General features: G+C 45.0%; 1 protein-coding gene across 10 annotated transcripts in view; it reads left to right on the top strand.

Annotated features, from left to right (window-relative positions):
* The first annotated feature begins 804 nt into the window (after positions 1 to 804).
* Positions 805 to 22,523, top strand: part of DLG1 (discs large MAGUK scaffold protein 1) — a 161,957-nt gene continuing 140,238 nt past the window's right edge. For 9 of the 10 annotated variants that reach the window (XM_068145595.1, XM_068145602.1, XM_068145592.1 and 6 more), the window contains exons 1-3: positions 806 to 1,187; positions 1,496 to 1,627; positions 17,461 to 17,627. In XM_068145595.1, coding sequence (XP_068001696.1) covers positions 1,169 to 1,187; positions 1,496 to 1,627; positions 17,461 to 17,627 — 318 coding nt within the window. In that variant the 5' untranslated portion in view covers positions 806 to 1,168. Of the gene's footprint in view, positions 1,188 to 1,495; positions 1,628 to 17,460; positions 17,628 to 22,523 lie in introns of all 10 variants that reach the window. The other variant, XM_068145601.1, reaches the window with a different exon arrangement.

Here is a 22,523-nt window from a genome sequence, read left to right as displayed (position 1 = left end):
GCCCATGCTCCATGTACAGCAGGGGCAAGCCTTGTAAGGTGTCTCTGTGCCCCTGCCTGTCCCATGGCCTCCTTATGCAATTAGATTACGAACTTTTTGGAGCTAGGGACATCGCTGTATGCATATTTTTACCGTAGGCAGCACAACAGGAGCTGATCTGTTACTGCCCACACTCTTGTTTAGTCCATTCTTGCCCCCTGCCAGCTGCGTACATATTCGGTAAACGGCTGTTGAAGAGGCATCGCCGGCCCTGCCACGCAACTCCGGCGGCACACCTGTAGCTGTCCCGCCCTGCCAGAGCACACGACGGCCGTCACCAGCTCGGGAGCGCGGCCCCCCCGCACAGCGAAGAGCCTCACGTCCGCCGCGGGGCGGTGGCCATCAGCGCCGGGGCCGTTCGCGAGCCAGTTGCATTGGGTGAACGCTCCCAGTTCTGTTACCGCCGGTGAAGCCCTGCTGCCAGCGGAAGGAAGGAAAGAGGAGGTGGAGAAGGAGGAAAGAAAGGAGGCTTGCCTTCCAGCGGCCCACACCGGGCCCCCTGGCATACAGCGGCAGCGTTCAGCCGTCCCGAGGGGCCGGGAAAGCCAGCAGGCTGCCGGGACCGCCGCACCCGGGCCTGGGCGGGGCCAGGCAGCTGCGCGCCGGCCCCTTTAAGGCGGGAGGCGAGAGCTCACCTTGCCTCCTCCCCCCCGCCCCGCCGACTAGGTACCGGCCCCGAGCCGAGCCGAGTCCTGATTGGGTGGCCGCCGGGCCCGGTCACGTGGGGGGGGGGGCCGCGCTCCCCCCAGCCTCCAGGCCGCCATTTTGGCTGGAAAGTTTGGAATTTCCGAGCAGTGTAAGCGGGAGGTGGCGGGTGGCGTGAGTGTTCCTGCTCCGCCTGCCCCGGCACCGGCTCGGCCCGGCCTGTCGCGCTGCACCGCGCCGCGCCACGTTGTCCGGCTCGGCTCGTCTTGCCCCATCTCTCAGGGAGGTGCCGCGGCGGGAGCCCCGAGCGAAGCCGCCCGCTCGCTCGCTGGCCGGCCGGTGGGGTGCGGGTGGGTCGGTCAGGCGGGGCGGCCGCCGTCCCCCCACGCCCGGCCGGCAGGGGGAGCCGCGCCGCCGCCCCCGCCGCACCGCCCCGAGTCGGAGTCAAAGTTTGTAAGGCGAAGCACCGCGACCCCGGAGCGCCATGCCCGTCCGGAAGCAAGGTGAGCACCGCAAGCCGAGGAGCTCCGGCGGCTGCTGGAGTCGCTGTCTGACAGCTGCTGCGGGGGTCTGCGGCGGGACGGGCGAGCGGGGGCGGCTGCTGGGACCCGCCGGTCCGCGGGCTGCAGGCAGTGCGAGCTCGCCGAGGGGCACGGTCCTGTCCGTGCTCTCCCAGATACGAACAAAGAAGCTGCCGGGATGGGCTGGGGCGGTCCCGGGCGCGGAGGCTTGTTGCGTGCCCGGCGCGTGCATCCCCGGTGCTCCTACCCGGTGCGCCAGGGTCACCGGTGTGCCTGGTCTCCGCTTGCAGATACCCAGCGAGCCCTGCGCCTCCTGGAGGAATACCGCTCCAAGCTGAGCCAGGCGGAGGACCGGCAGCTGCGAAACTCCATAGAGCGTGTCATCAACATCTTCCAAAGCAACCTTTTCCAGGCTTTGATAGGTAAGGGCTGGCTGTTTTTGTGTGTGTGGTTAAGGAGGTCGGTTCTCACTTATGCTGTCGCTCGAAGTGTCAAAAAGAAAAGCTGTTTTGTCTTTGTTAAAAGCCATGTGCTTGTTGTCGTTGTGTTTTTGTTTTCCGTAGTAACACGTGTGCTCCTACAGATCAACAGCTCGTTTGTTTCTTCTGCTTAACTTTGATGCATTTGACTGGCCCAGGCTGCTTAAAACTGCTGCACTTCTTTCTTCTGTGGCATGCTGTTGTAGATTAGTTCAGATTGTTTTCCCACATATCTTTTGTTCACCTAAACAATTTATATGGAGTAATTAATTTATTTTTTTGAGTCTGTGTGGAACAGGTTAAGGAATGAGGTGAAGTAGTTTTAATCCAAGGTAGGATTCAGACAATTCTGCTGAGGAATCTCTGAGAACATCTCGAAGTGTGTGTCTGAAGTGCAGAGTTAATGAGAAGAAGCCCTTAATGCTTCGGGGATTACTGCAGTGATTTATTGTCTCCTTTGTTTGCATAATAAAGTGTAGTAAAAACACTCCTAATTCTTACAAGTATTTGTAGTGTTCCACTTAAGAAGTCCCCATGTGTCTTGGTGAGCTACTTACATGTAGCATATTTCTGAATATATGTTTGGAAGAAGTTGAGCATAAGTACAACAAGCAGAAACCTAACTTCATGTAGAAGCTTTTGCAGGGAAGCAGGGAGATGTGGTTTCTCCTTGACTGATTGTTGCTGCCTTTGTGACAGCTAATGAATGAAAAGATTTTGTTAGTTTACCGTGAAGAGTACCATTCCTGAAGTGCTGCATCCTTGTTTTTTAACAAAGTAACTCGAGTCTGAATTGTCCTGGTAACAAACACTGTAACTAAATTTGGTATTTGGTTACTGTGTGGCTAGTGTCATACAGGTGTAGGTCTTCATAGTACCGCAGCTTCTTGGAATCTTTGTTGAGTTAGAAGCGCAGGGAGGGACAGAGTACAAGCATGTGTTTCTCTGTGTGGAATGTTTTCTGCTGGAGCATTTATTTCATGTGAAAATAGGTCAGTTACAGAAATCCTTTACTTACAGGATGGAACTCCATGCATTTCTTTTCAGTACTTGGTTGATGCTAACCAGCTCCATGATGAAAAGCTAAGCTTAATCTTTGTGGGATGTGTATGAACAGGATTCACTCTCACTAGTGGATCACAACATTGATGTTTTGTATCAGAAGCTTAATGCAGTATAGTTGTGCTTTGTATTCTCTGTTGACTGCAATTTTCCTTCTTCTGGGTGTGTATGTTATCTAAACTAGCACAAAGATCCACACAGCACTCTTTTCTCCTTTTCATTGAACGAGATGCTTGTCTGTTAGCCTTTGGTATTCTAACCTGTAAGACATAGTTTCTTCTCACATCCACATGCATATTGTCTTTGTTTTAATAACACTGCACTTAGTAGTAGTACACTTGAAACAGCAGGTAGCCTCATGTCTGGCTTCATTCTGCAAGAGCAGGGAACAGGAATGTGTTGTTGCCTGGGTAGGCTGCATGCCTTGTTTTCTGGTTGCAAGCGTGTGACCCTAGTTTTTGTCAAGTTCAGTTCATCTGTGCATACACAATAGGTGTCATGCTTCTTGTGTATCTTTCATCAACTTTGCATTTACTGTTTATTCCTGGGTGTATGTGTGTGTTTCCAACCTGTCTGAAAGGTGATAGCACGGAAGGCTAGTAGTACTCCAAGCAATTTGTGCTGTCAGTGGGAGTCTTTTTTTCTTTAACCTGCTTCCCTCTACTATTCATGACAGGCGGCTTCTGGCTATTGTATTCCTGAAATAAATCTCTTTGTGGTGTGACTGCTGCCTGATGGGGGTGAGGAGTGGGGGATTTCCCAGAAAAGATGTAATTTGGAGATGGGCTGCAGTTTCAAGGAAGACCTGGAGCCTGCTCCTGCCTGACCTTTTTCCATGAACACTTGGGAGCAGGCTGGATCAGTAGTCAGTTGTGCTGCAGGTTAGGCTTACCTGGAACACTGCATTTCACAATCCTTCAGACCAATTAAGCGTGGCTTGTAGAGAAGCTGTGATGTGTTCCCAACTGAAATAGCCAGTCCTGTTCTGACAGAAAGATAGGAGCTCCATCACAAATTCTTTCTCTTATAGATACTTCTTCCAGAGAAGGTGCTACTTTTAGTTTCTGGGGTTTTATATAATAATACCAAAAAAAGAAAATTAACTTCATCCACTGATTTTCTGCTGCTTCTGCCAAGTTACTGCACTATATCCAAGACCTGCCTGTCCACAGTAGGTGAGAATGTTTGTGAAGGCTGCAGTCAGGATCTGCTGTCAACTTCATGTGTCTTTTTTAGTGTAATTTTTAACTTGGCAATAAGTGCTGTTCTTTCAAGCAATAAATAGGCTGTATGCACAGAAATGTATCTTTAGGGTTATAATGGGGGAAATGAAATGTTTCTGGAAAACACAGATTTTTATCAGTATTTCCTATATCTAGGTAAAGATGAAGGAATTACTTATTCTTTCCCTCCCTGAATTTCCATTTAGATGCTGAAGAATAAGTGGTATTGTTGTCTCATTTGAGCCTGTAAAAAAATCTTCCCCTTTTAATTCCATGAGTAAAATTTTAGTTGAGCAATCTACAAACTTGACCTGGTTCTAAATCTGTAATTAGGACTTTAAATGGTTTGAATGAGAGCAGTAACTAGTCAGTGTGAGCAGCCAGTCTTACGAAACTGGCGTCACAATAGTGTGATATTTTAAGTGAAATAACCATAAGAACTTCAAAGGAGTGCAAAATTGATACCCAAATGTGAACTTCCTCAAAAAGAGGTTGTGAAAACCCCCCACTTCTTATTTTCTCTGCCTTCTGGATGTGGTATTTCCCATCGCTGTTGCTTCAACCAGCCCAGTGTCATGATGTGTAGTGCTTTAATTAAGTGTCTGTCAGTGCCTGTAATTAACATCGTCTTGAAAAGTGTCAGTTTTAAGTGAATTTCCTATTGTAGACTCTCAGAATTGTGTGCTATCTGTTCTAGGCTATGATTTCTTGGTTATAGTTAAAACAGCTCGTTATTGATACTCTGATAATTGGTGTTGTGAGTCAGTTTATTAAGAGACCAAAGACAGACATTCGTATATGGATGTGTGAGGCAGACTTCGGTCAAGAATTAGATATTTATCTTCAAACAGTGAGGTAATAATTGTGCAAGTAAGTTCAACTTCCAATGTAGGCACTCCTGGGAAAGGTATGGATGTAGGATATATTTATCTTTTTAAAAGCACAAGAGAAGGAACATTTGCATGTGCTAACTCTTCTGAGAGGAAAACTATGTGACCTAGGCTTCTGTTTGTACACAGAATCTGTTTTGTCTAATTGAAGTCTGTTGCATGTTGCAGTTGGCCATATCAGAAGTTGTCTAACATGAAAAATATTACTAGCTATAGCTAGAAGCGTGAGGTAGTTTATTACTTTAAAAACTATATATTGCTTTTGTTGACAGTGACTAACTCTTTTGCACAGGTGCCAGAAAAGTTCTTAAAGAGCCTCTGCATACCCTGGCAATGGAGTTGGCTGTGCTGTTTTGTATCTGAATGTTTGTAAAACTGATGGTTGCATTTAAGGTCAGCTCTTAGTTCAGATTTATCAGCAGTCTGAGCGGGGCTGAAACTTCTAGCAATAGAAAACATACTCTGCAGCTTTCTCACCTTTGTCCACCCTGGGTTTGAGAACTGAATTAAGCAAGCAATGCTAGGTTTTAAACTGAAGACGACTGAATTGGGTCAGCACCCCTCAAAGGTGGTACCATTTGGAGTGGTCTGACCACATTCCTATTGAGATGGCAAGTGGCCTTAGTTCTCTGAGCTGTGCAGCATCTCTGTAGGCATTCTTTTAGCTCCCTCTCAATTAGTCAGCATGGAAATAGTTTCTGTGCTTGCTGGCTAAATTGAAGTCAAGCACAGATAAAGCAGAATCATAACTGAAACCAAAAGTTCTTGCTCTTGGGGAAACTCAGTATCAACTTTCATTTCAGTGGTGCAGTTAGTTAATATGGCATGATGACACAGCTTTTCAAATCAGCTCAGGTCTGGTAGTGAGTTTTAGTTGTGGGTATGTGTAAGTCTGATCTTCAGCTAAGCTTGAGGAAGGCTTGTGAACTGCTTCCCATCTTCTAAATGTTACTCAGACCCTAGTAGAAGCTCTTTCAGATGGAGTTGAATAATACTTCTATTAAGAATCCAAGCAAGTCAGGGATCTGGTTAGATAGTAGGTGAGTATTGCTTTGCTTTGGTTTTATTTCTTTTTTCATTGGAAGGCAGTTTAGGGAGAATTGGATCTTATGTTAGGTACCACTGAAATTGTTGGAGATGCTACACAGGGAATTTTCACATTGAAATCTTAACCCTTGCTGCATTTCTGGTTTTCCCCACATTGCAACTTCTGTAATAGAACATCTTTGCTCCTATTTGAGTCTGAAACACCCATAGAACGTTATACTTGCAACTTTGAGGTGTTTGTCTGCTTTTTGGATAAGTTTCCTTATGCTTAATAAGGTCTCCAGTAGCTTATGCAGAAGTTGGCCAATTTCAGAAAAATTTGCCCTGCCATTGTGTTCTCCAAGGTAGTTAAGTATTGATTCATTTCATGTATTTTTCTTCATACAGATGGAGGGAGGATAAAACATTTTAGTTGGTGATCAAATGATTGGGGTGTTAACTCAGTCACAGCATGCTTCTGCCATGCAGCTTGTAATTGCTTCAGAATGTCCCAGTGTTTGGAAGAACTTGGGCCCCTCAGTTTAGGAAGGAGGTTGACTTGCTAGAGTGTGCCCAGAGAAGGGCAACAAAGTTGGTGAGGGGCTTGGAACACAGCCCTGTGAAGACAGACCAAGGGAGCTGGGGTTGCTTAGCCTGGAGAAGAGGAGACTCAGGGGAGACCTTCTTGCTCTCTACAACTACCTTAAGGGAGGTTGTAGACAGGCAGAGGTTGGTCTCTTCTCCCAGGCAACCAGCACCAGAACAAGAGGACACAGTCTCAGGCTGTGCCAGGGGAGGTTTAGGCTGGAGGTCAGGAGGAAGTTTTACACAGAGAGAGTGATTGCCCACTGGAATGGACTGCCCAGGGAGGTGGTGGAGTCACCATCACTGGAGGCATTTAGGAGGGGACTTGATGGGGTGCTTGGTGCCATGGGTTAGTTGATTAGGTGGTGTTGGTTGATAGGCTGGACACGATGATCTGGAAGGTCTCTTCCAACCTGGTTTATTCTATTCATTCTAACTTCATGTCTTTCTCTTCAAGGAACCCAATAATGAGTTGAAGAGTCAAACTGCTCCTCCTTTTTTAAAAGAACTACTGATTGCTTTATCTGAATGTAGTATAGTTTGGCAGTGCAGGATGTTTTGGAGTTGTGTGCTTGCTGTTTGGGGTGCTTTTTTGTGCTATCTTACATGGGCATGACAGTGCAGTGTGTTGGATTCTTTGGTATTAAGTGCTGGGTTTGGTTGCCTAAAATAGTGAGTAAGAATGGTGTAAGTTGGGTAGCTCCTGGTATGCAGGGAAACAGTATTGTGGCAAAAGACTTTCCTCATTATCATGATATTGTCATTATACTGCTTGTGTGTTCAGTGTTGAATAGCTGCACTGTAGAATTTCATCAATTCCAATATTCTCCTCGCAGAGTTACCATTAAAAAGGGTTATTGACAAGAAAACTGTATCAGTGAATCTGTTCACCCAGGGGCTGGAAAGAAAGTTGCAGTTAGGGATAATGGGTATAGTTCCCAGGTTCTGGGGAAGTTTATCTTCTGTCCTGGTCTTGGTTTACTTAATTTCCTGTATTCTTTCACCTATTTTTCCTGGCTCTGATGCCTGTCTCCCTCAATGCTGCTGTGTACCTAGCCTTGTCCTACTCTCCATCAACATTTGCTTCAGTGCTTGGGTACATTGTAAAGGAAGGGGGAATGTGTGAGAGAGGATATTTGGTCTTAAATCTCAGTCCTGCTTCTGTAGTGATCCCAGCAGCAAGGGCAGAACATCTCGTTCAGCTCTGCAGCTGGAGTGCCACGTGCCTCCTGTGCACCCAGCTGCTTGCATTTGGGTAGATGGTGCTTGTTTTGGTGTAGGTGGAATGAATCTTCAAAGAAACTGAACTCTGGCTGCTGACTGGGAGTCTTCTTGCACAGATGGCTTCCTGAGATGTAACTAGGTCAAATTTGCAAGAATGTTTAGGGACCACAGAAAGTGTAGGGCCAACACTGGAATAACCTCCTTAGCTCCATGTTCCTTCTCCAAATCAGATGAGGCTCTAGATGCCTTTGATAAGGCTTTATAGGAATCTTTTCATGTGTGAATATCTTTCTGGCCCTGCCCTCAAAAAAGCTGAGTTATTTTGGCTTGTAATGCTCTGTCAGCCTCAGACAGAGGTTCAGTAAAGGAAAGCTGTCATCAAATTGTAAGAGCATTGCAGATTCAAGTCTTGTTTTCAGGAACTTGTGTTAGAATTGGGCTGCAGGAAATGTACAAGTGTTAGTGCTGGTGGAGATCTAGTACATGGTGTCACCCATCCTTGTGTTGCCACCCATGTCAGACACTTATTTTGGAATCTATGAGCTTATTGTTGACAGAAGAAATGAATGCTTGTGCTGTCTCCTCTAAGCAGAAATATGCACCTGCATGAAAGCTCAGCTTGGAGTGTTGAGTGAACTCATCCCCAAAACCAGCTTGATTCTTTTGTTGTTTCCTTTTGTTTAAGGCATTTGCCTGGAAAGGAACCTCCTCAGTCCTGGGATTGGGGCATTTGGAGTGGGTGGATAACCAGGAGTTCATTTTGAGTTTGTGTTTCCTTTGGATTTTTTGTTTGTGGTAATAACCAAGTTTGCAAGAAGTGGTATTAAATGGAAAAGTCTGGACAGGAGAAGATCATAGTATCATAGTATCAGTCAGGGTTGGAAGGGACCACAAGGATCATCTAGTTCCAACCCCCTGCCATGGGCAGGGACACCCCACACTAGGTCAGGCTGGCCAGAGCCTCATCCAGCCTGGGCTTAAACACCTCCAGGGACAGGGCCTCAACCATCTCCCTGGACAACCCATTCCAGGGCTTCACCACTCTCATGGAGAAGAACTTCCTCCTTACTTCCAGCCTGAATCTCCCCACCTCCAGCTTCATTCCATTCCCCCTAGTCCTATCACTACCTGAGATCCTGAGCAGTCCCTCCCCAGCCTTCTTGTAGGCCCCCTTCAGCTACTGGAAGGCCACAATGAGGTCACCTCAGAGATAGATTATAGATAGATAGATTATATTACTTTTTAGCTATGATGACAACTTAGTTTTAAGCTTTTCCTGCCTTAGTTCTGAACTTAAAGGAGGAGTCTCATTGGCTTTCTGAAAGGAAATTGCTGAGACATCATGAAGACATGGTGAAGGAGTGATAAGTAAGCAAAGAGGAAAATATGAATGAACAGTTAGAGGACAGGCTGGCAAGGAGTTGAACATGTCTGACTGCAAAAATCAGGAATAAAAGCAAACAACTAGATCTGAGGTTAGATGAGGGCGGTTTCAGCTGGCTGCGAATCAATGACCATTTGTGTTAGCAGTGGAAAAACATCATCTCCTGGAATTTGAGTTGTTATGTGCAGAAGGAAGGTTTAAAAGGTGTAGAACACAGATACTGAAGCAAGCAGAAAGGACTGAGTAGTTGGATGCTCCAGCTTGTAGCAAGGGAACTTGTAGAAGAGAATGTGTGGTGATGAAGTTGTACTACAGCCTGAGACTCTGATTTTTAAGAAGCCTTGATAGTACACAGGTAAGGAGTTTGAAGAGAAAAGCCCCCAGCCAACCCTGCAAGGGGCTTTACATGGCTTGTGATGAGGCTGATTGTCACTTTTCAGAGCATGAATGCAAACATTTATTTTTCGTCCAGATGCACAACCACTGAATACACAAAGGGAATGGTTAGCTGACTCTGGCATTGTCTTGGTAAATGGACATGAGGCGTTTCTTTGTGTATTTCCCTGTTGATCACTGATACTTTTCAATTCTTGGTTTACTTGTTGTTAATGGATGTTCTTACCTCCACGTAGGAGGTTAAGTAAGAGCAGGACTGAGACTTCCTTGGAATTAAGAGTTGCTTTATAACTGAAAAATCAAAGTCTTTAGCACTGGCATACTTTTGCCTGTCCTGACAGTGATTGTGACTCTACCTTACATTTTGTCTATATATTCATTGTGTAGGGCTGCTAAGAATTTGGCAGATGACATACATCTCAAATTACCCTGAACTGAAATAACATGTTGACCTTTGTTTTTCTTTCTAGTAGTTTTCAGTCCTTCAGGTGCTTTGGCTGGAAGCCTTAAGAAAGAAACATACCTTCTCCCTTCCTCCCTACCCCCAGCCAAATTAGACAAGCACTTACTTTGTGATAGGATGACACCCCTTCCTGAAGAGCAGGCAGTTCAGTCCTTAACAGAGATGTTTGTTTGTGACCATACCCGTATTTGTAAGAAACAGGCATTTGCATGAGTTGTATGTGGATGAGTGAATGTCTGAGAAGAGGCAGATCAATAAGAAATGACAAAGAAATTGTCATGCATCTTCAAGTGGAATACTCCCCTGCAAAAAGTGAATTTCTGACAGAATTCATAAGCTCCCTGGCTGCTTGCAAGCCCGAGAGAGCATGGGTGCCCTGTAAGGTGAACAGAGCTGTCGTTGAAATGCTTTGTGCGATGAAGTGGGTGTGTTGGTGGAAATGTGTCTAGTGGATTTCTGACTTGCTGGAATGGGTTTGTTCTGCTGCTGGATATCTATCAGGAAGGAATACCTCACTGATGCCCATGCAGAATTAACTGTATAGCTGGAGCACATAAAAGCTGGGCGTGCTGCCCTGCAAAGGGACCTTGACAGGCTGAAGAAATGGGCTGGCAGTAACGTTAGGGAGTTGCAACAAGGAGAAGTGCAAAGTCCAGCTCCTGTGTGTATCAATGTACGCTGTGTGCCACCCAGCTGGAAAACAGCTTTGCAGAGAAGGATCTGGAGGTCACAGAATTATTGAGGCTGGAATAGACCTATAAGATCAAGTCCAGCAGCAAGTTGAACATAAGAAAGCAGTGTGCCCTTGTGGCAAAGGCAGCAAATAATACCCTGGGATGCATTAGGTGAAGTATTGCCAGCAGGCTGAAGGAGGTGACCTTTCCTCTTTCATTTTAGAATGCAACATAGGAGTTTAGAGGTTATAATAAAATGAGCAAGCAGAAAAGAAACTCAGACTTCTTCAATCGACTCTTGTTTGTGCACAAAGCTGCTAAACACATTGAAAGTGAAAATCTTCAAATGAGATTACAGTGAACACAGCACATACAAATGTGTGTGTTAACTTTGTGTGTATCATGGCAGCAGTGTATGGTGCAAGGGCAACAGCTGACCGAGAGTGTCCAATGCAGTCTGTTGTAGTGAAAGTGAGTCCTGTGTTAACAGGGCCTGCTCTCACAACCCCCCTTACCCCCACACAGATGGGAAAGAGAGTACCACAAAAACCCTCTGGGCTGAGATAAAGAATATAATGAGATCATCCAATGCACAGTTACCTTAGCCTGTTGCAGAAGCAGCACAGCAAAATGCAGAAGCATCAGCAGAAGCCAGCAATAAAAGTTTCCTCCATCCCAATGGAAAGACCAACACACCAAAACCTGGAACCCAGACGCAGCAGCTGGAGCAGGAAGCCTCTCATGTTACAATCTGAACTTCAAGCCCCATGGTACTTTGCTCCAGCTAGCACTTTCATTTTGAAGCTGGCGTGGTGGCAGCATGGTATTGAATATCAGCAGCAGATCCAACTCAACCCATGACAAAGTGTCAGCCTTTTAGTTCATGAAATGTTCAGCTTGTATAGAATTTCTTGCCATTTACTTAAGAAAAAACACCTATAACCCAGAAGCAGTCTGGATACTTGTAAGTATAAAAAGCCTGAAAACAGTTGGTTACAGTCATCATCAAAGAACTGCCACCCCCCCCCCCCCCCCCCTTTTTTCTTTATTTCCAAATGTCATTGAATCAGTAATTTAAATGGAGAGGGACCTTCAAGAGTCCAACCATGAATCCAGCACTCCCCAGTCTACCACTAAACTACATCACTTCACACCACATCTACGTGGCCTCTAAATACCTTCAGGGATGATGATTCAACTGCTTCCCTGGGCAGCCTCTTTGAATATTTGACAACCTTTCCAGGGAAGAAAGATTTCCAAATGTCCAATCTAAACCTCCCCTGGGCACAGCTTGAGGCCGTTCCCTCATACTACTTTTTGTGACCCCCACCTTGCTACAACCTCCTCACAGGTATATTAGAAGTAAATGCTAATGAAATTTTAGTGATGTCCTCTCTACATGAAAGATCCAAATTGAGAAGAAAAGCTTTAGAGAGACCCCTAAAGAAGAACATTGTAAACAAAAATCACATTGAGTTGCTTAGTAGTTCTTATAAAGCCAAAGCATTAAAATGTGGGCAGGGAAGAATGGGAACTGGGAGATGGGATGGTACAGGGAATGCTTCCTGTGGAGTGTTGATGGTTTCTTTCTCCTCACTGATAATTACTGTTAGAATTGGACAAGCTAAAGCAAAGCTCCAGGCAAGACAAGTCCAGAGGGCTGATTGTTGGCATCACATAAGGTCTGTGGCCTGTTACAAGTGGTGCCAATACCTTGTTTGTGGGGTTATATCATTCCCCTAAGAAAGTGGAGCTACAGATATCCCATCAAAAGGTTCATGTCTAAGTGAGTGCAGAGTAATTCTACTTGGCTTTATTTTGGCTACAGCAAAATTGTGTTCCTTTCTGTGGGGAAGGAGGATGCAGAGAGCTTGGCTTGACAGCGAGATTTGTGGAATAATAATAATAATAAACAACCAGGTTGGAAGAGACCTTCAAGATCATCGTGTCCAACCCATCAACCAATCCAACCCACCTAAACAACTAACCCATGGCACCAAGCACCCCATCAAGTCTCCTCCTGAACACCTCCAATGATGGTGACTCCACCACCTCCCTGGGCAGCCCATTCCAATGGGCAATCACTCTCTCTGTATAGAACTTCTTCCTAACATCCAACCTAAACCTCCCCTGGCACAGCCTGAGACTGTGCCCTCTTGTTCTGGTGCTGGCTGCCTGGGAGAAGAGACCAACCTCCGCCTGTCTACAACCTCCCTTCAGGTAGTTGTAGAAAGCAATAAGGTCACCCCTGAGTCTCCTCCTCTCCAGGTTAAGCAACCCCAGCTCCCTCAGTCTCTCCTCATAGGACTTGTGCTCCAAACCCCACACCAACTTTGTTGCCCTTCTGTTATAATGGATGCATCATCACAGATTCAGTGCAACTTTGCCCAACTGAAGTTTTCCTTTTAAGTGTCAAAGACGGGAATGAACACATTAACAATGTCACCAAAAACTCAAGAGCTTTATCTTACAGGTGCGCTGATCTTCAGTTATGTTGATTACAAGTGTGCTCTCTGAGCAAAAAGCATCAGACACCCCATATGCCAGTAGAAGTGGCAAGCAGAGGCTTTATGTCTTGATTCTGAAGGTGCAGGGAAGAAATCTGTCTGAAGGAATGGTGTCATGTTACTGGTTGGAATCCTTGTCCTCAGAGGCAGATCCTCTGGACAGAATTTGATGGCTCTTGAAGTGCCACCCAATACACTTAATTTAGGAGATGTAAGAATTTGTTTGTTTCTGCACTTCTGCTGTTCTTTTAATCACTGTTGTGGTTTTTCATGAACCTGAAATTCCCTTGTGAGGTTGACTTCATTTTCAGTTTGTGTTTGGCAGATAGCTCTTACTTGGTTCTTTGAAAAGTGAACACTTTTAGCATCTAGTGTATCACATTGCTGGTGATTGAAGCTGTTCAAAGAGCAAAACTAAGGTGCCTGGAGAATACAGGAAGGGGGAAAAAATAATACACTAGCAAACTGCTTGTGGTGAAGCCCTGGAATGGGTTGTCCAGGGAGGTGGTCGAGGCCCCGTCCCTGGAGGTGTTTAAGCCCAGGCTGGATGAGGCTCTGACCAGCCTGATGTAGTGTGGGGTGTCCCTGCCCATGGCATGGGGGTTGGAACTGGATGATCCTTGTGGTCCCTTCCAACCCTGACTGATACTATGATTTCCTGTACTGAAGACTGAGAAAATACTCTGTTGCCACTGCTTAGCTTTTTACTAATGTATTAGTAATTGAAATGAATTTTTGTGTTGAAGATTCCTACTTTTCAGAACTGATGGTCTGCTACTGGCTTTGTGTATGTTTTTGTTCTCATAGCCATCAAACACACTGCTGATTTGGCTACTTAATGTGATTTTACTTGCAAGCTGAAAGAATTCCAGGCTGATTTTCTGTGTTGCCTACGATTCATCACTTCTTGTCACTTTGGCTGTCCTGAAACTTCATGCTCCTATTTTTTAAGTGTCAGTCAGCTGTTCTTTTAATATTCCCCCTCTAGTTAGAAATGTTCCCCATCTGTGTTTTCTTTCAGTGTTGTGTGATATCAGATTTGAATTATTTTTCTGTAACTTAGAGATATAATCTGTCTCAGAATTATCATAGTATCAGTCAGGGTTGGAAGGGACCACAAGGATCATCCAGTTCCAACCCCCCTGCCACGGGCAGGGACACCCCACACTACATCAGGCTGGCCAGAGCCTTGTCCAGCCTGGGCTTAAACACCTCCAGGGACGGGGCCTCAACCACCTCCCTGGACAACCCATTCCAGGGCTTCACCACTCTCATGGGGAAGAACTTCCTCCTCACCTCCAGCCTGAATCTCCCCACCTCCAGCTTCATTCCATTCCCCCTAGTCCTATCATTGCCTGAGATCCTGAGCAGTCCCTCCCCAGCCCTCCTGTAGCCCCCTTCAGATACTGGAAGACCACAATGAGGTCACCTGGGAGCCTTCTCTTCTCCAGACTGAACAGCCCCAACTCCTTCAGCCTGTCCTCATAGGAGAGGTGCTCCAGCCCTCTGCTCATCCTCGTGGCCGTTCTCTGGACACCTTCCAGCACCTCCAGATCCCTCTTGTCATAGGGGCTCCAGAACTGGAGGCAGTACTCCAGGTGGGGTCTCTCCAGAGCTGAGTAGAGGGGGAGAATCACCTCCCTTGCCCTGCTGGCCACACTTCTCCTGATGCAGCCCAGGATCTGATTGGCTTTCCAGGCTGCAAGTGCACACTGAGAGCTCCTGTTGAGCTTCTCCTCCCCCAGCACCCCCAAGTCTCTCTCCTCAGGGCTGCTTTCCAGCTAGTCCCTGCCCAGCCTGGATTTGTGCCTGGGGTTGCCTTCACCCAGCTGCAGGACCCTGCCCTTGGTCTTGTTGAACCTCCTGAGGTTGGCTTGTGCCCAGCTCTCCAGCCTGTCCAGGTCCCTCTGGATGGATCCCTTCCCTCACACAGCTTGGTGTCATCAGCAAACTTGCTGAGGGTGCACTCAATGCCACTGTCCATGTCCCCCACAAAGATGTTGAATAAGACAGGTCCCAGACTGATCCCTGAGGGAATTATTATGGGAGAGAGAGACAGAGATATGGAAGAAGCACGTGGAGTTTGAAGAGTGACTATAACTAAAAATAAAAGAGTATTTTACTACCTGCTCTTTGTAAAAATTTGTTAAATGTTAACACTTTTCATTCACTGATTAATGTAATTAGTGTGACTTTGTTAGCTATTTAAGTGTGTTTGTGGGCTGAAATATTTCTGTGAGCTGATATACAGCAGTAGGCTGGAAGAAGACATCATTTTAGGCTGACTTTAATATAGCCTGAGCTTCTGGCTTTAAAAAAAGTCTTATGCCCAGCACTCATTCTTGTAGACCTATTACACTCAGGGTGCATGGACTGCTTCCTTGTACCCATAGGCACTTAATGTTTGCATTCTGAATAGTGAAAATGTAAACAAAGGTGATTCTTTTCTTTTCTTTTCGAGTGTGTGGGGGAAGGAGGTATTATGATAGATGGACCCCAAGTTTCTAAAAGCTTTGGTTGACTTGGAGCAAGTTCAGGATAATTGGAGACTAATCTTTGTGTGAAGTGATGTATCTCATTCTGACATCTTTCACTACCAAGTGTGTTGTGTCCTTCACAGAGGAGTGAAGAAGATTTATGGGAGAAATAACACATTTTTGAAACAAGCCTTTCTGCAGTATGAATAAATGGCTACTTCTGCTAGCAGAGACTAAAAAGAGTGGCAGCAGCATCGAGAATGGGATGCCCTAGATTTCTGCTGCAAAACAGTTGCACAGATAACCCCTTCCCATAAATAATGTAGTGATCTTGGTTGCTGTGCATTGCAGCTATAGAATCAACTTAAACCACTGCCTATTTTAACATACAAAGTACTGTCTAGGATTTGGGGGTGGGGTGGTGGAATCTTTCCTTGGTGTGCTTGATTGATGTATTAATGTTAATGCACCTACAAGACAACCTTGCCACTGAGGGAGCTAATGTGGGAGATGGATTTAAAGGCAATTTGTATCTCTTAGGCTGCTTTGCTCCTGTATATCTAGGTCACTCAACATCTTCTGCAGTCCTCACTGCTATTTTTTCCAATCAGCAGTGGTAAGAGCAAGTATAACTTTAAAAATTAATGTAAACAGTGCTATGGATTTGACTCTTGCTCAGAGAAAAGATGCAAATGGAATTTGAGAATTCCAGTGTTTTGAGCTGGTGGAGAGCAGGAGTGCAGTGTCTGTATAAAAAACCTGAGACTGGAACATCAGCAACAGCAGGACTTGTCTTATTTGCATGGTCTTTCTTTTGTGGTGCAGCTCAATAAAGGAATTAATTGTTGTGGCTCTGCAACTGACTCTGGGCAGCTGCTGAAAAGCTACAAGACTGCAGATGAGTCCTTGATCATGGCTGGGTCCCATTTTCTTCTTGGGCTAACCCTGTCTGTCTGTTTGTCTTTCTTGAAGTTGATGTAATTAAAACCATGAGTTTTCACTCCTGTTTAGCAAATTTTTCCTTTGAAGAAGAAGAAACTAAAAGCTTTACAAAGATGACTTCTTCATTTGTCTGCCCTTTCATTAGCCTCTACCTTTTCAGATCTATTTTTTTAAAGTGTATATGGATGTGATTAGACTTGTAGTAGCAAGTTTCATATGCTTCTACTTAATAGAAACACCTCTGAAGTACTACTTTAGATTGTGTTTTTATTGGTGCTTCATGCTCTGAATAGGATGTAAAAAAGAAACAGTAATGCAGCCAGGTTCTTATTCCCCAGGAGTTTCCACTTGAGGCTTCGTGGTTATAGAAAGAGCTGTTTAACTCATACTGTTAAGTCTCATCCTATGCTTGTTATTTAGACTGAACAATCAGGTGATGATCTAAGCAATCTCCTTTTTCCTAACATCTTGCAGCTTCTCTCTTGCTGATTTCATCAGTACACTTATATTTCTGTGGTCCTTTAAGTGAAACACATACCACAAAAAAGGACCTTGTATTCCTGTCCTTGAACAGCAGATTTCAGATATCCAAAGGCTACACTGATGCTGAAACTTCTGTCAATTACAACCTGAAGCATAGTCATTCATCCCTTCCACTATATTGCTGCTGTTGTTCTCTGTGCTTCTGCTGTTCCATTCCACCAGGGTCAGTGGCAGAAGTCCGAAGTGAGTGGAGAAATAGGCCCTGGGATAGGAGGTGTAGAGAGAGAGTCATGTATCCTGTGGGGAGGTTCATGTGGGCTTGGTCATACAGCTTCATCTCTAATCCATAGATAAAATAAGTCAATATCTGATCTGTTTTGCAGAAGGAATGTTGGAATGTAAGGACAAAGCCTGACTTCTCAGTTTTTTCACATCTTTAGATATTCAAGAATTTTATGAAGTGACCTTACTGGACAATCCAAAATGCATTGATCACTCTCAGCCATCTGAACCAATACAGCCTGTGAATACTTGGGACTTCTCCAGCCTTCCAAGCACAACAGTGACATCAGAAACACTGCCGAGCAGCCTTAGCCCAAGCGTAGAGGTATGATCTAGAAATCTCTGGTTTGTTTCTCTTGTTGAGTCTGTCAGCTCAACATTGCTCTGTGCACTTCCTTCATTTATCAAATATTCATTTCCATAGAAAACATGCATTATTAAGATCAATAGTCATGGGGGGGGTTAATGACTGAAATGTTTAGGAACAGATGTGTGCATTTTGCTTAGTCAAAAATTGATAAACAGGTTTGTCAAATGTACCATTAAGTGACCACTACCTTGGATTTATGCTCTGAGTGTGGAATCTCAGTGATAGGTGTAGTGTGCCCTTACTCCTTCATACTGGTGACTCTTCTGTCATTGCTTCATTAATAATTTGGGAAACCTGAAGCCATATCTTCCTGATTGTAAACTTTCCAGTCAGTGCTTCATAGAATCAATAAGGTTGGAAGAGACCTCAAGATCATTGAGTCCAGCCTGTCACCCAAGACCTCAGGACTACTAAACCATGGCACCAAGTGCCACATCTAATCCCCACTTGAACACCTCCAGGGATGGGGACTCCACCACCTCCCTGGGCAGCACATTCCAGCAGCTAACAACTCTCTCTGGGAAGAACTTTCTCCTCACCTCCAGCCTAAACCTCCCCTGGTGCAGCTTGAGACTGTGTCCTCTTGTTCTGGTGCTGGTTGCCTGGGAGAAGAGACCAACCTCCACCTGGCTACAATCACCCTTCAGGTAGTTGTAGACAGCAAGAAGGTCTCCCCTGAGCTTTCTCTTCTCCAGGCTAAACAATCCCAGCTCCCTCAGCCTCTCCTCACGGGGCTTATGCTTAAGGAGAGGCTGCTCCTTATACAGCTGTATTCTGGAAGGACCTTTTGTTTGAAAACTATGTGAATCCAGTTGTCAGTAGTGAATGATGAGAAAACTGGGCAGGGAAATGCCCTTTGTGTTTTCACTGTTTCAAGTGAAAATATTGTTCCTGCCCAAACTGAAGTTACAATGTTGCTTGAAATTTTTTTCCTCAGACGTACTCTTTGTCCCCGAAGAGGTCAGGATTGTTTCAAGTGTGTCCTCAGTGCTGACAGTATTGGGAAAGGTGTTTGAGCTTTTCAGTAGTAACTGGAGGCAGTGAGCTGTGCTGATGCATTTTCATGGAAGGATACTAGAGCTCAGGAGGAGCACTGGCAGAGACTAGCCAAAGGGCTAGTGCTGCAGCCTGTAAGGAACCTCCAAAGCTTGGACTAGCCAGCAAGACAAAGTAGTTAGGATGCTTTACTAAGTGAACTCTATCAGAGGCTGTTTGGACTTCATAAGATGATCCAGTTAGCTGCAGAACATAATCAAGTATGTGATGTGCTAGTGAGTTAGTGCAGCTGAAAAAAAGGGCTTCTGCTCTTTGTAGCATTTTTGAGAGATGTGTTAGAAATGCATTAATGGAAACTGTAGAGGAAATCAAAGAATGAAGTTATATTCACTCAGCAAGCAGAACTTGGCTAGTAGATGAAAGGTCAGCCTAGCCAGGGCCAAGAGTTGTATATTTGCCAAGAACAGTCATTAAGATCTCTTTATATGAAAAAAATGGAGCTGTCTGCTGTATTTTTTAGCTCTGTAAGTAATAGAACACTGAGTGATTAAAAGTCTAGTTGACCTTACAGTGTAGGTAGGAAAAAATTATTTCCCTTTTGATTTTTATGACTTCTGATTATACAGTGGAAAACTGAAGTGCTGTGTCTCTTTGGAATCTTACCTGGAACTGCACAGAGAAGGCCACAGCCATCACAGTCACCTTAATGAAAACCTTCTCTAAGGATTGTCATGTTGGGAGAAAATGGAGTAATGCTAGAGCATGTGAGGAATAGTATGGCAAACACCATTGTGCCAGTTGCTAAGTCATAGTATCGTAGTATCAGGGTTGGAAGGGACCACAAGGATCATCTAGCTCCAACCCCCCTGCCATGGGCAGGGACACCCCACACTAGATCAGCCTGCCCAGAGCCTCATCCAGCCTCGGCTTAAACACCTCCAGGGACAGGGCCTCAACCACCTCCCTGGACAACCCATTCCAGGGCTTCACCACTCTCATGGGGAAGAACTTCCTCCTCCCCTCCAGCCTGAATCTCCCCACCTCCAGCTTCATTCCATTCCCCCTAGTCCTATCACTCCCTGAGATCCTGAGCAGTCCCTCCCCAGCCTTCCTGTAGGCCCCCTTCAGATACTGGAAGGCCACAATTAGGTCACCTTGGAGCCTTCTCTTCTGCAGACAGAACAGCCCCAACTCCTTCAGTCTGTCCTCATAGGAGAGGTGCTAAATGATCTAAATTTTTGAGCTGTAGAACTTCCCTTTTGAAGGTATGGTGAAAATGGAGTCTCTGAGAAGCATGAGCAAAATGGACTGTAGAGCATAGGGTAGGCAAGGATAGTGAAGTTTATGTTGTCTACCAAGGTGGTTTGAAAGAAGCTGGTTCTAATGCATGTCATGTTTGTCTATGGAAAGAATTTAATAAGGCAGTTTAAGAGTCACTACAGTGGCCCTTACTCAGGGAGGATGGATATGTGTAGGAGCAAGGCAGGAAGGGAGGATCTGCATTCATCAGGTACAGGGAATTATTCTACAGTCTTTTTGGAGCTCCTTGGAAGGGGTAAAAGAGCCAAATAGTAGCTATCAAAGTTGCTGCTAACAATTTTGTCAAATCTTCTTTCTAACCTGGTAGTTGTTATTGTAGTAGGAAGAAACAAATGTGGTAAATTCTGTGTGCTGTAAAACAGAAGAGTTATCTCTTGGGAATAGTTGGCTCTTGAGAGAGTGCATCAGTTCAAGCTGCTAAGAAATGCATTAAAGTTTGAGTTATAAGTGAAAATAGCCTGAGTAAATGTATAGTTATGAATGTTATACACAATGAACATATATATATATATATATGAATTTTTATTGTAAATTAAAGATCTATTACAAATTGTAATCAAACTGTGTGAGTTGCTGCTTCAGAAGCTAAGACAAGAATGAAGCCCTGAGTGGCTGAGGGAATTAATGGGCAAGTTCCAGTTCAGCACTCAGGACTTAGTACCTGTAAGGCAGTATCTTTTCCTTCAATGTTTTGAAATTTAACAAACATTGAGGAGAAATGTTTATATCTTGACAGTTTGTATTCCATGTACTTGCAGTGTGTAGTACATGAAAGTGAATGGGCTGATCCTGGAAAGCTTCATGTGGTTCCTGTTCAAGAATAGGCTTCATTTATAGGTACTTAGGGCTTTTTATATTTGGCTTTAATCAACCCAAGGGTGTAACAATTCTGGTACAAAATGTGTTTAATGATTTGTTTTGCTTGCTTAAATATACTTGAGATTGGAGGGAGCCCAAGTTTGCTGTATCTGATTTTGTTCTTAGCTGGCACCTTGTCTATTTTACTCATTTATTATTATTAACAGAAACTGTCACTTTTGGGAATTGTAAGGCTGCTGCCCAGTTCAATATTACTTCACTAACCAGTTGCAACTAGGTTAGCAAAGCAGATGCACTTTGAGGTTCTTTTAGCTCTATTCTGTTGCCTGCCAGGCTGGTAGGGCTCTATGTGATAAGAACAGGACAGTGTTTTTCTTGCTTGCAAGATGTTAGCCTTGGAACCAGTATTCAAGAGAAGCATGGCCAGCAGGTTGGGGGAGGTAATTCTCCCCCTCTGCTCCACTCTGGTGAGATCCCACCTGGAGTACTGTGTCCAGTCCTGGAGCCCCTGTTACAAGAAAGGTAAGGATGTGCTGGAACGTGTCCAGAGAAGGGCTACGAGGATGAGCAGAGGGCTGGAGCACCTCCGGTGGAGACAGACAGAGAGTTGGGGCTGTTCAGTCTGGAGAGGAGAAGGCTCCAAGGAGACCTTATTGTGGCCTTCCAGTATCTGAAGGGGCCTACAAGAAAGCTGGTAAAAGACTTTTTAGGGTGTCAGGTGGTGAAAGGACTAGGGGGAGTAGAGCAAAACTAGAAGTAGGTAAATTCAGATTGGGTGTTAGGAAGAAGTTCTTCCCCATGAGGGTGGTGAGAGACTGGCACAGGTTGCCCAGGGAGGTGGTGGAAGCCTCATCCCTGGAGGTTTTTAAGGCCGGACTGGATGTGGCTGTGAGCAACCTGATCTAGCATGAGGTGTCCCTGCCCGCGGCAGGGGGTTTGAACTGGCTGATCCTTGAGGTCCCTTCCAACCCTGACAATTCTGTGACCTTTCAACTCAATGACATTTTATTTATCTACTTTTTTTATTGCTGTGGTTACTCAGGGCTAAATGACTATTCTTCCAGCTGACACTTTGATGTGAGAGTTGTTTAGGGGAGCATTATATTCCTACTCCCAAAGTGATTAAGGATTGTATTACAAGAACTTTCTACACAGCTGACTTTGGGAATGACTTTTTAGTAATGCATGCTTGTGTGTATACATAGAATAGTGGTGTACAAGCTTAGGTTGCCTGAGGACTTTGGATGGGGTCTAGCCTAGTTCTTCTTTTCCCTTCCTACCTCTAGGTGAAAGAATTGGAGTTGGTCATCTCCATAGGTATTGTATTAGAGAAAGTTGAGGCTGCAGATTGCAGTTTCCCCGTTCACAGCAATCTGTTTTCTTTTCCATATTTTATGTTTCCTGGAAGCTTATTTGACAGCTTCATTTTAAGCTCCAGTTAAAACAAACAACAAAAACCCCACCAACAAATAAAATGCCTAAGACACTGATAAACAGGAAGGAATGTGAGTCCTTTCAGCTCTGGGAACCAGCAAAAACATGGAGTAGGAATTCAGTTTGGAAAGGATGAAAAGTGCATTCGTTTGTCTTAAATACTGCATGCATTAGCAGAGGAGCTAGCAAATGCAAAGCAAGATCTTTTAACCCTGGTAACTGTGCAAGGGAAGCACGGGTAGAGGAGGGAGCAGGCTTTTGAGCTGTTTGCTGTGATCTGTG

This window comes from Melanerpes formicivorus, unplaced genomic scaffold (genome assembly GCF_026170545.1).
Source record: "Melanerpes formicivorus ecotype bairdi unplaced genomic scaffold, bMelFor1.0.p_v2 SCAF_12, whole genome shotgun sequence".
NCBI lineage: Eukaryota > Metazoa > Chordata > Aves > Piciformes > Picidae > Melanerpes > Melanerpes formicivorus.
Note: the sequence above shows the minus strand (reverse complement) of the source record. Positions and strands in the feature narration are given on the sequence as shown.